The 13,054-nt window shown below is 38.4% G+C and overlaps 2 protein-coding genes across 2 annotated transcripts; both read right to left on the bottom strand.

Moving 5' to 3' along the window:
• Window positions 1–885: 885 nt before the first annotated feature.
• Window positions 886–7,069, bottom strand: LOC141016835 (COP9 signalosome complex subunit 9). The gene is made up of 3 exons (XM_073491395.1): window positions 6,862–7,069; window positions 6,181–6,253; window positions 886–1,520 (listed from the first exon to the last, which is right to left on the bottom strand). The coding sequence occupies exons 1-3, from the start codon at window positions 6,955–6,957 to the stop codon at window positions 1,483–1,485; spliced, it is 207 nt and encodes a 68-aa protein (XP_073347496.1). The 5' UTR covers window positions 6,958–7,069; the 3' UTR covers window positions 886–1,482.
• Window positions 7,070–8,229: 1,160 nt separating this feature from the next.
• apoda.1 (apolipoprotein Da, duplicate 1) lies at window positions 8,230–10,219 on the bottom strand. The gene is made up of 4 exons (XM_073492031.1): window positions 10,103–10,219; window positions 8,809–8,930; window positions 8,612–8,697; window positions 8,230–8,465 (listed from the first exon to the last, which is right to left on the bottom strand). Exons 1-4 carry the CDS (start codon window positions 10,217–10,219, stop codon window positions 8,230–8,232), a joined length of 561 nt encoding a protein of 186 aa, XP_073348132.1.
• Between the last annotated feature and the right edge of the window lie 2,835 nt (window positions 10,220–13,054).

Genomic DNA, 13,054 nt, shown 5'->3' with positions numbered 1-13,054 from the left:
CATTCTGCATTTCATATTCCTGGAAAAAACTGAAATACACCCTGTAGTTTTAGGATTTAGCCATGAAGGGATAATTAAATAATCTTAATTAACCTTATCAACTATCAACTCTCTCTTTATGAGATAAATATCACAATATATGGTAAGTCTAGGGGAGCCCTGAGGGGCAAGTGAGAATGTATTGTATTTTTTTCGGTGATCCGTTTTCTTTGTCTGAACTAAATTAATTTCTAATGAAAAAAGGTTTTTTCACTCAGTTCCACACACAGAAAAAAATATTTTTTTCCACATTTTCACTGATGAAAACAAAATTACAAAACTTAGAAAGGATTATCCTTGCAAAATATTTTTTTTACATGAACATGGAAATGGATCACCAGAAAAAAACAGAAAACACAGAAAATCTGAGCTGAAAAGTTCACTTTGTCGTGTGATCTAAAGCTCTGGAAGAGTGATGAAATTGTTTTCTCAACACAGAAACAAATTAAACTGATGCTCAGTGTTAGGAAGTACAAAATAAGTGTCCTTGCACCCCCACTAGACTCCCAGTTTTAACCCTCATTATTCATGTTTTATTCATGATTCTGACAAAAGCTGAAACCAGGAGATGTTTAACAAAAACCCAATCATGAACAGGATACCAGGGCACACGTAAACACGCTCATATGTGACAGAAGATATTGAATTATCACTCTTTGCATACTATGCTGTCCAAAAAATACACATGTAGAAAAATCTTACCAATGTTGACAATATCTGTCTTAAAAATCCTTTTTAACTTATCTAGTTTATGTTAAATGTTTTGGAGGGTCTAGAAAACTGCTCTTTAAATAAAATGATTATTAATATTTAAATACAGCGAATGAAGAGACACACACTCACTGCTTCATAAATACAAAATGCTATGTATTGATTTTTGACCTGTGTCACATATACAATCCATCACAAAAATACAGCTGTGAATGCATCACTACTTTACAAATGTACAAATCCATGACATAACAGAACACATAGAACATATGTGACTATCACACTGTCATACAAAATAATTTAAACCATCGTAGCAGACCATCGTTTATCATATGCCATCTGCAGCAGCATGTTTAAGGGCGACAGCATATGGAGCCTCCGCCCATCATATGTATAATTACGCTCCTAACAGGTGTTCTCCGGCACACTGAAACCTGCAATCCTGTTCAGAAGCAGTCGAAGACACGAGCACGATGCAAGCTCATAATTTTAACATACCACATATGAAGGAATCCTTGGGATCTTGAGAATCTCACAACATCTGGAGCCGGTGACGACTTTTCAAGGATGTTTTAAAAAAGCCTGAAACTAGGACGACTATGAAAGGAAATTGTATGTCATTAGACAGTAAATGGCTGGTTTGCTTTCCACTAAAACAAAAATGTTGAGGAAAAAGAAGGTGTTGAGCTGTGCGGGTGTCATCCATCATTCCTCTGAAGACACGTTAGTCTGTCACTGGATGTCATCATCGTCAAACAGATCCTCAAAATCTGTGGAAGGAAGACAAAAACATACTTATTACACTAAAGTTACATAACGGCAGGACAATGAGACGCTGGCCGTATTTCAAATGTTTCTGCAAGCCAGGCGTTTTCTCATAAAGCAGCGTTATAGTTTGGAGGGTTAAAGGGCTGCAGGGTTATAAAAGTAAAAGGATCTAGGAAGGCAGAGTCTGCTGAGTGCCCTTCCTGTGGGGCTGACAGTTTGTGAGGTCAGAGGTCAGCAGGAGAACTGTATGAACATGTATGGGAATATGTGCCACATCCCCGCTTTCTGCAGGTCAACTTACATTTAAACCTCACTCCAGTGAACCAGACACTTACATTTAACGCTTTTTAAGACCTTTAAGATCTTTTTTTTAATTCAAGAATTGCAGGTGATTAAGTATATGTACGAGTTTAGGTTCATCTACACTTTGCAAGAGACATTAGGTGTAATTCCAGACCTCTCTCCATTTTGTCTCCTGGTTTGTTTACCTCTAGCCTGTGTTTACTTCAACACCACGCTTGAGGGAGGTAGCCACGTAGCCTACACCCATCATCCTCTGACGAAATTAGGCTTTTATGTAGCTTATGGAAACGCACCAGATTTGCATTTTGACAAAAACAAATTAAAAGATTGATAAATGAATTGTATAATATGTTTGAGGCAATTAAGACCTCACAAATTCAAATTTAAGACTTTTTAAAGACTTTAAAGGACCTGCAAACCTGACTGGATGTTTCCTGCAACTACTCTTTACACGGAAGTCGTTTTGCGACCTTGTGCTGTATAATGAATCAACTGATCAAAGACATAATAGTGAATAAAAATAATCATTAGTTGTAGCCAAGCGTTATCCTTGTAAAATAAAACCAAGGACTGCAAGTGGTGATTATTGTCATTCGGGATTAATTTGCCCTTTTTTTTTAATTGACCTTCACAACTGAGAAGCTGAAACTAGTACTTTTGTCAATTTTCTTCTTGAAAAATTATTTTAATTAGAGCTGCACAATTAAGTGAAATATTACCAAAATTGCAATACAGCCAAGTGTGATATCCAAAAATCATAGAATTTATTGATAGTAAAAGGTAAAACTGTGTAACAAAACAGCATTATAATAAACTACTGTGGTCCTAGTCTCTAAATCTTGTTTTCCAGATGTAAGAAAACATGTTTATGTGGTACAGACCTCGACAATCATCATAATATTATAGTTTTTTCAGTGAAAGTGAAAACTGTGATGCAAAAATGTATCATTTCACACTTATTTCACACGATATCGGTCATAATAATAGCAACGATGATTTTTTTTTACCATATAGTGGAGCCCTGACTTAAACAAATAAATGCCAAACTGCAAACCAAAGTAAGAAACAGGCTCTACTCGCTGTCTTTATAGCAAATCTCTTGAAATCTTTCAGTGTGCTACCAGTCAGGCATTCACATTTAAGTATATAAGATAAATCACAGACACACGCTGAGGAAGGTAGAGTCCAAAACTGAAACTAAAATGATATTTTGAGTGATTTTCCTGTCAGCATCCAGTCTACATTCAGTACACTGTGTGCAGACTGCAGGTTGTTATCTACAGGTCCTCCTGTGGCAGACTGCTGTTTTCAAAGGTGTCATCACACACACAGAACATAGAAATCAGACGGTACATGACAGAAAAACAACATTTTGACTCTAATTAAAGCCTTCACACAGAAAACAAAACACATTACCTACAATGAAAGACAGGTACGCTCAGGTGACAAAATTCCTTCTGTTGGGTTGTAACTGCAGGCTTTTTTTCTTCTTCTTTGCATTAATATGCTGCTATAACATCATTTGCCTGATACTAATATGTAAACCTTTAATACATCAAATAAGCCAACATGTTCAATAGGGATTCCTTCAATAAGTTTTTAAAATACTCTGACCACGAGTGGAGAAATCAAATCCTGATGACGTACACGCTGATAGCAGTGTATGTTCCTCAATGTATCTTAAAGGTGCTGGATGATGTTGAGGTCAGACCACTACGCCGGTCAGTCAAGTTCTTCCACGGCGAACTGAGAAAACAAATTCTTTATGTACGGAGCTTTGTACACATTGTCATGTTGAAACAGGAAAAAGTACTGAAAAAAATGGAGACCGTAAGTGATTTCTCTATTATGTATTTATATTGTTTTGTATGTATTAACTTTCAGTTATGGACAGTTTTACATGACTCTGTTCATGTGAATCATCAGAACCATCCATGATTTAAAGGACAATCATGAACATTGCAATGTAACCCAGTCTCTTTACACTTCTAGTTTTTTGTTTGCCAAGAATTTCCCAAAACGTTGCCACAAAGTCAGAAGCATCTTTCTGTCTAAAATATCCCTGTATGCATTTCAGTATTAAGATTGCCATTAAAGTGCAAAACTCCAAAAATGATTTAATAATAATAATAATAATAATAAATTTTATTTAGATTTGTAGAGTACAAAGCTTCACCTGACTTGCCATCAGCATGGGTGTGAGTAGATGATGACTGAAATTTAATTTCCTTCAATCAGAACTAAAGAATCAGTGCACCGGACCATATAACATTTAGTTACTAGATGTTCAGTCTGGAGTTTCTGCACACTGTCAACCCACATTAACTCTAAAATCTCCAGATGTCCAGTTAACTGAACAGGACTGATGAATAAATATGAGCATCAACGTGATAGATTAGAATCGACTGTGGTTAATAATGTGAGACTGTAGTGTTCATTCGTTATTTTAATCATTTTTACACGTGATACTACACAAACATTTCCAAAGAGGTTAATTCGTGTTTTACTTGCAGTAACAGCTTAATATACTGGTGTTTAATATCATCCTTGTAAGAAAAAGCTTCGTAAAATAACCAAATCATTAAAAATTCAACACTGTAAAGTTACTTTTCCACAGATCTGCTTCAGCCTTAATATTCCTGAGCAGTGTGAAATCACACAAATTAGCACAGCAGTTTAACTTTTGTGACAGTGGAAGAACTGAGCCAGCGTGTCACTGATTGTTTCACTGAATGAACATTTAAAATCCCCTTTAAAATGTAGGCCAGGGGATTCGGGAGCTGAGTTCAGTAAGCCTAGAGACAGTTGAGTGGTGCACATCTCTACCGTAAAGGGAATAAAGCCTGCCACCCTAAATGAGCCTCATACAAAGCACATCCACCGAGCTCCTGCTGAGAAGTCTGCGTGGAATCTGTGTCGCATATGGCAAGAAGTTGTGGCTGTTTGATGTAGCTGCGCCTCGGGACAGAGATCACACTACATTATAAAACACAGTTTGTAAAAGGGGGGCGGGGGCACAAGGAATGTTTTGGGGGGCAGTAAAGAGATTTCCTGCTGTGGAGCCAACACCGCCCCTGACGCCCAGAGGTGAAAAAACGTTATGTGCTAATTGATTCAGTGTGCCCTGACTGACAATTTACAATTTGAAGATGACTGACTCCTCCTCACTTCACTTCAGATTACCTGGGTAGCAAAATCAATTTACATTGATACTGACATACAGCCAAAAAGCCTTGTAAGGCTCTGTTTCTAAGAGACTAGATGTCTAGAAGGGTGATTGAAACTTTTCTGAAAGTCGATACAAGACTCAGAGATAAAAACAATTTAGTCTCTTTGGTCTTTTGTTTATATGTCAGGGTTTGTGTGTCTCCCGGTAAGTCCCTCCAATCAAAAACCTACTTCAAAACATTTCTTTCCTGAGAAAAAAATTCCACCCAAACAAAAATGTCAGACTCCATTGTATACAATCTGCCAAGTTTGTAAGTGCTAATTTTAGGGGGAAAAAAACAACTTGACAGAGAAATTCTAGCATCCACAACATAATAACCACTGGCACAGCCAATCTTTGTCAGTTTATGGTGTCCAAACAGAAGAATGCAGCACTGATGGTAAATTTCAGTACAAGGAACAATCAAAATGAGGCCAGTCACAGCGTAAGCATGAGCAGCTACTGGCCCCTAACTCCATCCAGATGCAGACAATAACTGGAGTAATAAGCTGTTTCATCTCCAAGCACATGAAGCTTTGCAGAAACGCTGGATGGATGCAGCAAGTCGACAGCTTTTCAGTAAATGTATCTTTGGAGAATGCCTCAAATGTTGCCCTGTGTATTAATACCTGGGGCTGTGGTGCATTTCTATATGGTAAATAAAAGTCATGTTGTGATTATTTTGATATTTTCGATATGATTCATAATTGGCTGGAATGGTCATTTTTGCATCACAATTTTCATTTTCACTGGAAGGACTGATTAAAATTATGATGATGTGACATTTGCTGAGGTTTGTAGCAAAGAAACATGTTTTCTTACATCTGGAGAACAAGATTTGTAGCACTTCAGCACTTTATTATAATGCTGTTTTGTCACCAGTTTACCTTCATCAAAAATAAATCATTACGATTTCGATATCAGTCAAATCTGGTAACAAGAATATAGTATATTCACCGCCCTAGTCCTTTTTAAAGGTATATTTTCTTTTAGGTTACTGTACAAGTAAGACAAGTGTCATATACAATCTCTGCAGAAGACAACAGAATTCCTCCATATTTCATGTGAGCGTCAACTATTTTTGCTGTTGAGAATCTCAATTTGTCAGCTGTGAAGGTAAGCTATCTGAATGTATATGAAGAAATCTTTACCATTGAAGAAGTCTGAATGAACGGCCTTTTCATTAGCAGCCAGGTCCATCAGCAGTCCTGTGCTTCCCCCAGCCTGCCAGACAACAAACATGCAGCTCAGAGAGGAGCATATTTAACCCAAGGCAGACAGACTGACAGACAGACATACAGCAGCTTACTAACAGTCTGTTCAGATACGTTTGCCATTATAATTCAATTGTGGTCAAACACACATTTGCAAAGACAGCCTGAAAAAATCCTGAACCCTATTTTATAATCACCACATTTTCATCATCCCACCCAGCAGACAGCTTTTAGTTGAACTTTGTTGAGTTTATCATCATATCATATTTTGCTCCACATTCACACTTGTGTACTATTTTTAGTTTTATACATATATATACTGTTATATGCGACCATTTAATGTCTGGGTTGGTCATTGATGGACATGATACGCCTTAGACAGTACGTTCGTCAGGTTAACTTACTAGTAAATAAATGTTAGCTAGCTATTTAGCTACCGTTAACGCTAAGTGTTAAATTAGCATTAGTGCGAAGAAATTAATTAACCTTGTCATGGCCAATTAACTTTGAAGGAAGGCTGTAAAGGCTGTAAGTTGAAACGAAGACTGCACAGCGTTAATTGTTTACACACGTAACTTAGCTAATGAGTTAGCCTGCTAAGCTCATTAGCTAACAGACCTCGTCCAGATCAACGTACGGTCCCGCGCCCTCCGGAAACATTTCATCCACTGCTGGTTTCATGGCGGTCGAGTTGGACTGATCCTTGAGTGGCATGGATAAACAAAACCACGAGGTCTTACAGTCAGATTATCATCAAATTCTCAGCTAAGGATGCTACACCAGAGCTACACAGCCAGGCTTAGTGTGGTACCGTGTGAAAATAAATCCGACGTGAAAGTGGAGTCGAGACACAAAGGTTCCGCATCGAGTTCATGAATGAATTTGTGTCATCATTCATATAATACACGAACATGTTAATATTTAACATGTTAAGTTAGTTTTCTCTGAGTTAAAATTAATTTCTAGTATTGTTATTGTTCTTTTTCTTGTTCTTGCTCATTATTGTTCTTGTGCCCATTTCATTTGTTAATGTATTCATTCTTTAATTTATTAGTTCAGTGAGATATTTATTTCTGTATTATTTACCATTTGCATTCCCCCCTATTTATTTCCATAAACTTATTTATTGTGCCAGATGTGGCCAGCGGCCTCCTATTGAATAGACTCGGCCTGCATGTTTTGAAGTTTATTATTCATATACTTCACACCTTCAATGCAAAGTTTCTTTCTTTCTCACGTTATAATGACCACTCCAATACATGTTTCATACTACATGATACCACCTTTTGTCCATGACATACTAAACATTGATATGTTGTCGTTAATGATATAAAGCTGTACACATCTCAGTAATTTGATGACACTTATTTGTAGTCCTTAGTTTAAAATGTTCTACAGGTGAGGTGAGATGCCTTTCATAGGGATCATATGTGTGCTTCGCAGCATCTGTAGAAATCCTGAACTGCACGTTAATGTTCATACAGTCTAATTTCATTAAAAACACGCAGCTACAGAATCAAAGAAGATCACATGACGTTAATTCCATTGACTTTTATTGACCCTAATTTGATGCTTTATGTCTCCAGGTTGTGTTATAATCAGTTTTATCAATTATAATTTTTATTTATTTATTCTTTACAGCAAATGAAACAGCAAACATTGTTCTCAATGATTACATGAACAGCTTTAATGGTTCAAACTGTGCAGACATCACTCTTAGCTTGTAATATTACAACTCAGTGATGGTGTGTTAAATAAAAAGGTGGTTATACTATATGAACAGTGGAGGCATGCAGTTATTTTGTGCTGCAAACATTTTTATTGGCTTGAAAAACTCCTTTCTACACACAACTGGGTAACTGAGTTGGGTCTAACCTTCTCGTCAAAATCACCATGAAATATTTGTCAAATATGTCTCAGATGATGATGAATCATCCTTTTCCCTCCTGTCAACAACAGCACCATCTTGTGTTGCACTACTGATGCTCAGAGAGTTTTGTCACAGCCCTCCTGCCTGCTGGGAATCATCCGGCTCACGTCGATGTTGTTGCCGGCGAAGATGTCCTTGGCCTTCTCGATGGTGGAGTCTGGCAGGGTTCGTGTCCGGCCCAGGATCCAGGCGAAGTCGACGTGGAAGAGCCTCAGGACATCCGTGCAGGAATACACCAGGGCCGAGTTCACGTAATCAGTGGACAGGATCCAGTAAGGGGTGTAGGGCAGGACTGTGGAGCACAAAATAAGATTACCTACAGTGTTTTCTCTTGATCTGACACAGAAAGAGAAGTGATCCGTCTATAATGAGGTTCATTAAGGTGAAGAGTAACTTTCCAACACATTACAGTGGCAGTTGTATAAATGTCTGGCTCACCGTAGGAATAACTTATTCCCAGTTTGGCAGGATTCTTCAGATCCTCAATGACTCCGGTCCCTTCGATTTTCCTCAGGTCTCCTTTTCTGTGTCATTCCAGACAGTTAAATTTCATGTTGGATTATGTGAAATACAAACCATGCAAAAATGACCTCCTGCTTGCACATTTGCTGAGAGAAATTGCAGCTAGGACTCACAGTATTTCAGAGCTGACCACTCGAATGGAGTTTTCTGTCGTCAAGCTGAAATTGGTTTCGATGCACCGGCCCTTCTCAAACTGCGCTGGCAGTTTGGCAATTTCAAACCATCTCCCCATGAACTGTGAGGGCAAAAACACACACGAGTTCAAAGACAATTCAGAACAGTCAGTAGAGAGGATGAATAAATCAACATAATTTATTGGAGTCAGTAAAATGTACGACAGGTGTCCTGAGCACATTTACTTAATTACAACTTTGAGGTTTATAACTCACTATAATGATGTGGGAGGCACATATAATGGCATTTTACATGTTTGTTAATGTACCATAGTAACGTACAACTGCATTTTACGACATTATCATTCATTATCTGTTTATACACCAGTCTCCAATTACGTGTGCAGTCAAAAGGAGTTTCATTTGTTGACAAAAACACATTATTAAACATGAATTTTAGCTTAGCTTAGCTTATTATAAATTCATGTTTTACTCTCAGATCATTATTAAAGGAACAGTTCCCCTCGTGCTGATGGAAAGCCAGCTCGTGTTTTGTAGTCCACAAAACATTTCTGGGGCTTCACACTAAAACAGCGTTGCAGCATTCTCATCAACAACTGGGGGTGTGTTTTAAAATGTTAAAAACTGGAGAAAAAAAAAACATGACACGGCTCCATACAGCTCGTCTGGCGTGATCCGAGTCTCCAGAAGCCTCGATATGCCATACTGATTTGAAAAGAAGTTATTTACAACGTTCTTTAACCAAAATCTTCACTGTAGCTGCTAAGCTAAAAGCTTGGAGGAAGAGCTGTATGGAGCCATTTCATGTTTTTTTTGCTTGTCTTTTTACATTTAAAACAACGCCCCATCCTCTCCAGTTGTTGGAGAATGCTGCAACTGTTTTGTTGCAAAGCCCTAGAAATGTTTTGTGGACGACAAAACCCCACCTGATTTTCCATTGGCATGAAGGTTAGAAGATAATGACTTGATTTTCATTTTGGGTTCAACTGTTCCTTTAAACGATGTGGAGATAATGATAAGTAACTTAATTATAAATTGCTATTTTCTATGGATAAGAATCAAATATAACCCAATACATCCGACAGTTCTGATGCATTCATAAAAAACAAAATCTGATGACCAAAAGAAGTTGACAGTTTTTAGTCTATTTTTCTCTTTTTAAAATGCTACAAGGAGAACAAGGACAGCTGTTTTTATCCCAACACATCACTGGATGCCACCTTTGCTCTGCCTGTTTATTTATTCATCGTATTCAGAACAAAGACGCTCGTACCTGTTTAAGGGTGAAGGCCGGTTGAACAGCTGGTTCCGGACATGGTCCCCAGTGGGGCACCTGAGCCCTGATGATCGGGAGGATGAACACAAACACCAGAATAAAAGATAACTTCATGATGGAGACGAGCCGTCGTTAGCTGCAAGAGACTGTCATCCAAAACATACAAATGAGTCACTGACTGAACATCTGCAAAATCATTTAATCTGCATTATGTGAAGAAAACAAGATATTAACTTTACATTTCATACACAATTTATTTAAACACATGAAAATACAGCATCAATTTAGGCTGTTAAATGAGATTAATCCTCACAAAAAGTCCTAAAAGCTTTTTTATATACGTTAAGAAAATATATTACCTCACCTCTGTTGCCCGGTGGGTCAGATATACGTTCTCTCCCTCAGACAAATCCTGGTATTTGAATTAGAGACGTTGCTCTCTGCGAGGTTTTGCAGCACTGCGACTCTGTGTCATCAATGGTGTCTTTGTGTGGAGCCAGCTTTATTTCAGACATGAAGTAAACTATTAGTAAAGTGGAGTCATGGGGGACATACCAGGAGAAATGTTATAAAACAATCTAGATGTTCTGCTGCCTTGTAGAAGGGTGGGAAAGTGTTTTTCTTTATATATCTGAGGATTTCTTCAATCTCAGGTTGCAAAGATGCACATTGTCCTCACACACAGAGCGACAGATAGACGCCATTTTTAATGTTATTTTGAAGTTTAAATAAGAAATTGCCCCACTTAGTCTTGGTTAGACAAAGGGATTCACAAAATGAATTAGATTTGACCTGATTTAATTATATTCTGTCGAGTCACATCACTGTAGTTTACTTCCACATTTGACAAGTCCAGACTCTGACCTCTGTAGCCAGGCAACAAGGCATGATTCTGGAGAAGGTGGTGTCAGTCTGTTGGTCCTCCACTTTGGTCCAGACTGAAATACCTCAACAACTATTGCCATGAAGTTTTGCACAGATATTCATAGTAACCCAACAATGAATCTGTAAGACAGTTGATTGATTGATTTGATATTAAGTCTCATTCAGGTCTGACCAACCAACCCAGAACGTCAGAATTAACTTTCTTACAAAGTGGACCTTTAATGACTTTAATAATGTTGTCTGAATAAAAAAGAAGGAGGCATACTTTATTAATCCATCTCTAGGATAATTTTTTATAACCCATGAGCATGTAATTTGGTGCAAACATCCATTTCTGTTGATCCCTCGACTATTAATCAAGCACCATCGTCAGGAAAGGCGAGAAGTGAGTTTGTGACCAGAAAGTTTCACTCCATGGACCTGCAGCAGGTGGAGAGAGTAAAAGAGAAGCATGTGTCCTTCTGTTATCACCAACACCTGGATACAAATCCTGAGAGCTGCTCAGTGGTCAGCAGATCAGACTGGTTGCTCTGGGCAGCTTCAAAACGTAAATGTGTGTAACTGTGTGAGCGCTCGCTGAAGTTAAATAAAGGAAGGTAAAAGAAATAAATTTCGGCCAACACTGGTTTATTTATCTGCGCTGATAACTCTGAGTCATCTATGATTCACATCCTCACATATTTCCACCTTCGTCCGACACGTTTCTGTCAGTGTGCTGTGAGCAGAATCCCTCCTCTCCGTCGCTCTGTGTTGGTGTTGGGCCAGTCTGACTGCTGACTCTCATCCTGTCAGTCATCATGCTGACAAATCTGCTAGAAACAGAAGCCAAGTCCGCTAGTAACAGACTGCAGGAGCTAGTCCAGGAGCATCATTTTCACTAAATCAAGTGTTTACCAAGTGTTGATGCGTGTGGCATGTTTCTGGAGATGGATGGTTTTTCTTCTTTCTTTTTTACCAGTACCAGAAATGAGTTAAAGCTTTGAATTTGATGGCTAGTAGAATAGTGAATAGTTTGAACAGTATTCTTAAAAAGATCATAAAAATGTATTTGAACATATGACCCTGCCCCTGGCTATTGTTGATTACATCCTCACATAGATAAATAAAGTAAGCTGGCACATGATCAGTGCTCATCCATTTGAAAAACTGGCTGTGATTCTGTACGCAGGAAAAGTTTAAGACACATGCAGCAACATACACACAAAACCAGATTTTCAAAAATATGAGCCAATCCACTGCAGGATAAAATAAAAAAAAAACAGAGTATAAACTAATTAAATATGAGTTTTTTTAGTCAATAGCCTGACATTTGAATATGTGAGATGTTCTGGTGCAGTGCACGACAGCTGCTTGACACTCAAAACGGTTTCGCACCAAACACTGTCAATTAAATGCAAATACCATTAAATGCTGTCTGCTTTCAGACAAAGCCCCGCAGCTACCAACAAGGTTAAATTAAACAAGAGAGAGATCAAAAGGCACCATTTCCAGCTAATACGCTTCAGAGAGGAATGACTTGTTAGCTGCGCCCAGATACATCAAAGCCTGCCTGGTTGAAGCAGAGACGCCCGGACGGAGGCAATGAGCCTGGCTGGTCAGTATGATCAAGGAAAGAAGCAACCACACTGGCCTACTCAGTCAAAAATTTCAAAAGGCGAAGGAATATTAAAGGAGAACATAACAATGCAGAGACTGAGTGAGTGAGCCGCGAGCGTTTCAGTAAAATCTGTCCCAATACTTAATATGCGTGAAACGTTTAGTTTTGGCTTCCAGAGTCATGTGGAGGGAAAATTCAACCAGGCTTTCTGTTTTATTGTCTTTCAGTCTTTACAGTTTTGTGTTTCACTTCACCTCCAGAGAGAAGTCAACACATGCTCAGTACTTTGATGTTTCTCTAGATGGCACTCTTTTCTGTGTTTTTCTTTTCTGTTTTTTTCAGCCATGCCTTCCATCACTGCTCATGTGCCACATTCTTAAATCAGACAACAGCCATTCTGTGGGAAAGCCTCCTTTTTCTGTGGACACGCCGACCCACCTGTCAGGAAACACCCAGCCACACCTACA

This window comes from Pagrus major, chromosome 21 (assembly GCF_040436345.1).
Source record: "Pagrus major chromosome 21, Pma_NU_1.0".
In the NCBI taxonomy this organism is placed as follows: Eukaryota; Metazoa; Chordata; class Actinopteri; order Spariformes; family Sparidae; genus Pagrus; species Pagrus major.
Note: the sequence above shows the minus strand (reverse complement) of the source record. Positions and strands in the feature narration are given on the sequence as shown.

Excerpts from the sequence above, each read along its gene's own strand:
- LOC141016835 (XM_073491395.1), bottom strand. The coding sequence starts at position 6,957 with ATGCCACTCAAGGATCAGTCCAACTCGACCGCCATGAAACCAGCAGTG. Across the intron at positions 6,254-6,861 it reads CGTACGTTGATCTGGACGAG|GCTGGGGGAAGCACAGGACT; the intron begins GTCTGTTAGCTA and ends GTTGTCTGGCAG. Across the intron at positions 1,521-6,180 it reads TCATTCAGACTTCTTCAATG|ATTTTGAGGATCTGTTTGAC; the intron begins GTAAAGATTTCT and ends TTCCTTCCACAG.
- apoda.1 (XM_073492031.1), bottom strand. The coding sequence starts at position 10,219 with ATGAAGTTATCTTTTATTCTGGTGTTTGTGTTCATCCTCCCGATCATC. Across the intron at positions 8,931-10,102 it reads CGGCCTTCACCCTTAAACAG|TTCATGGGGAGATGGTTTGA; the intron begins GTACGAGCGTCT and ends TTGCCCTCACAG. Across the intron at positions 8,466-8,611 it reads GGGAATAAGTTATTCCTACG|TCCTGCCCTACACCCCTTAC; the intron begins GTGAGCCAGACA and ends TGTGCTCCACAG.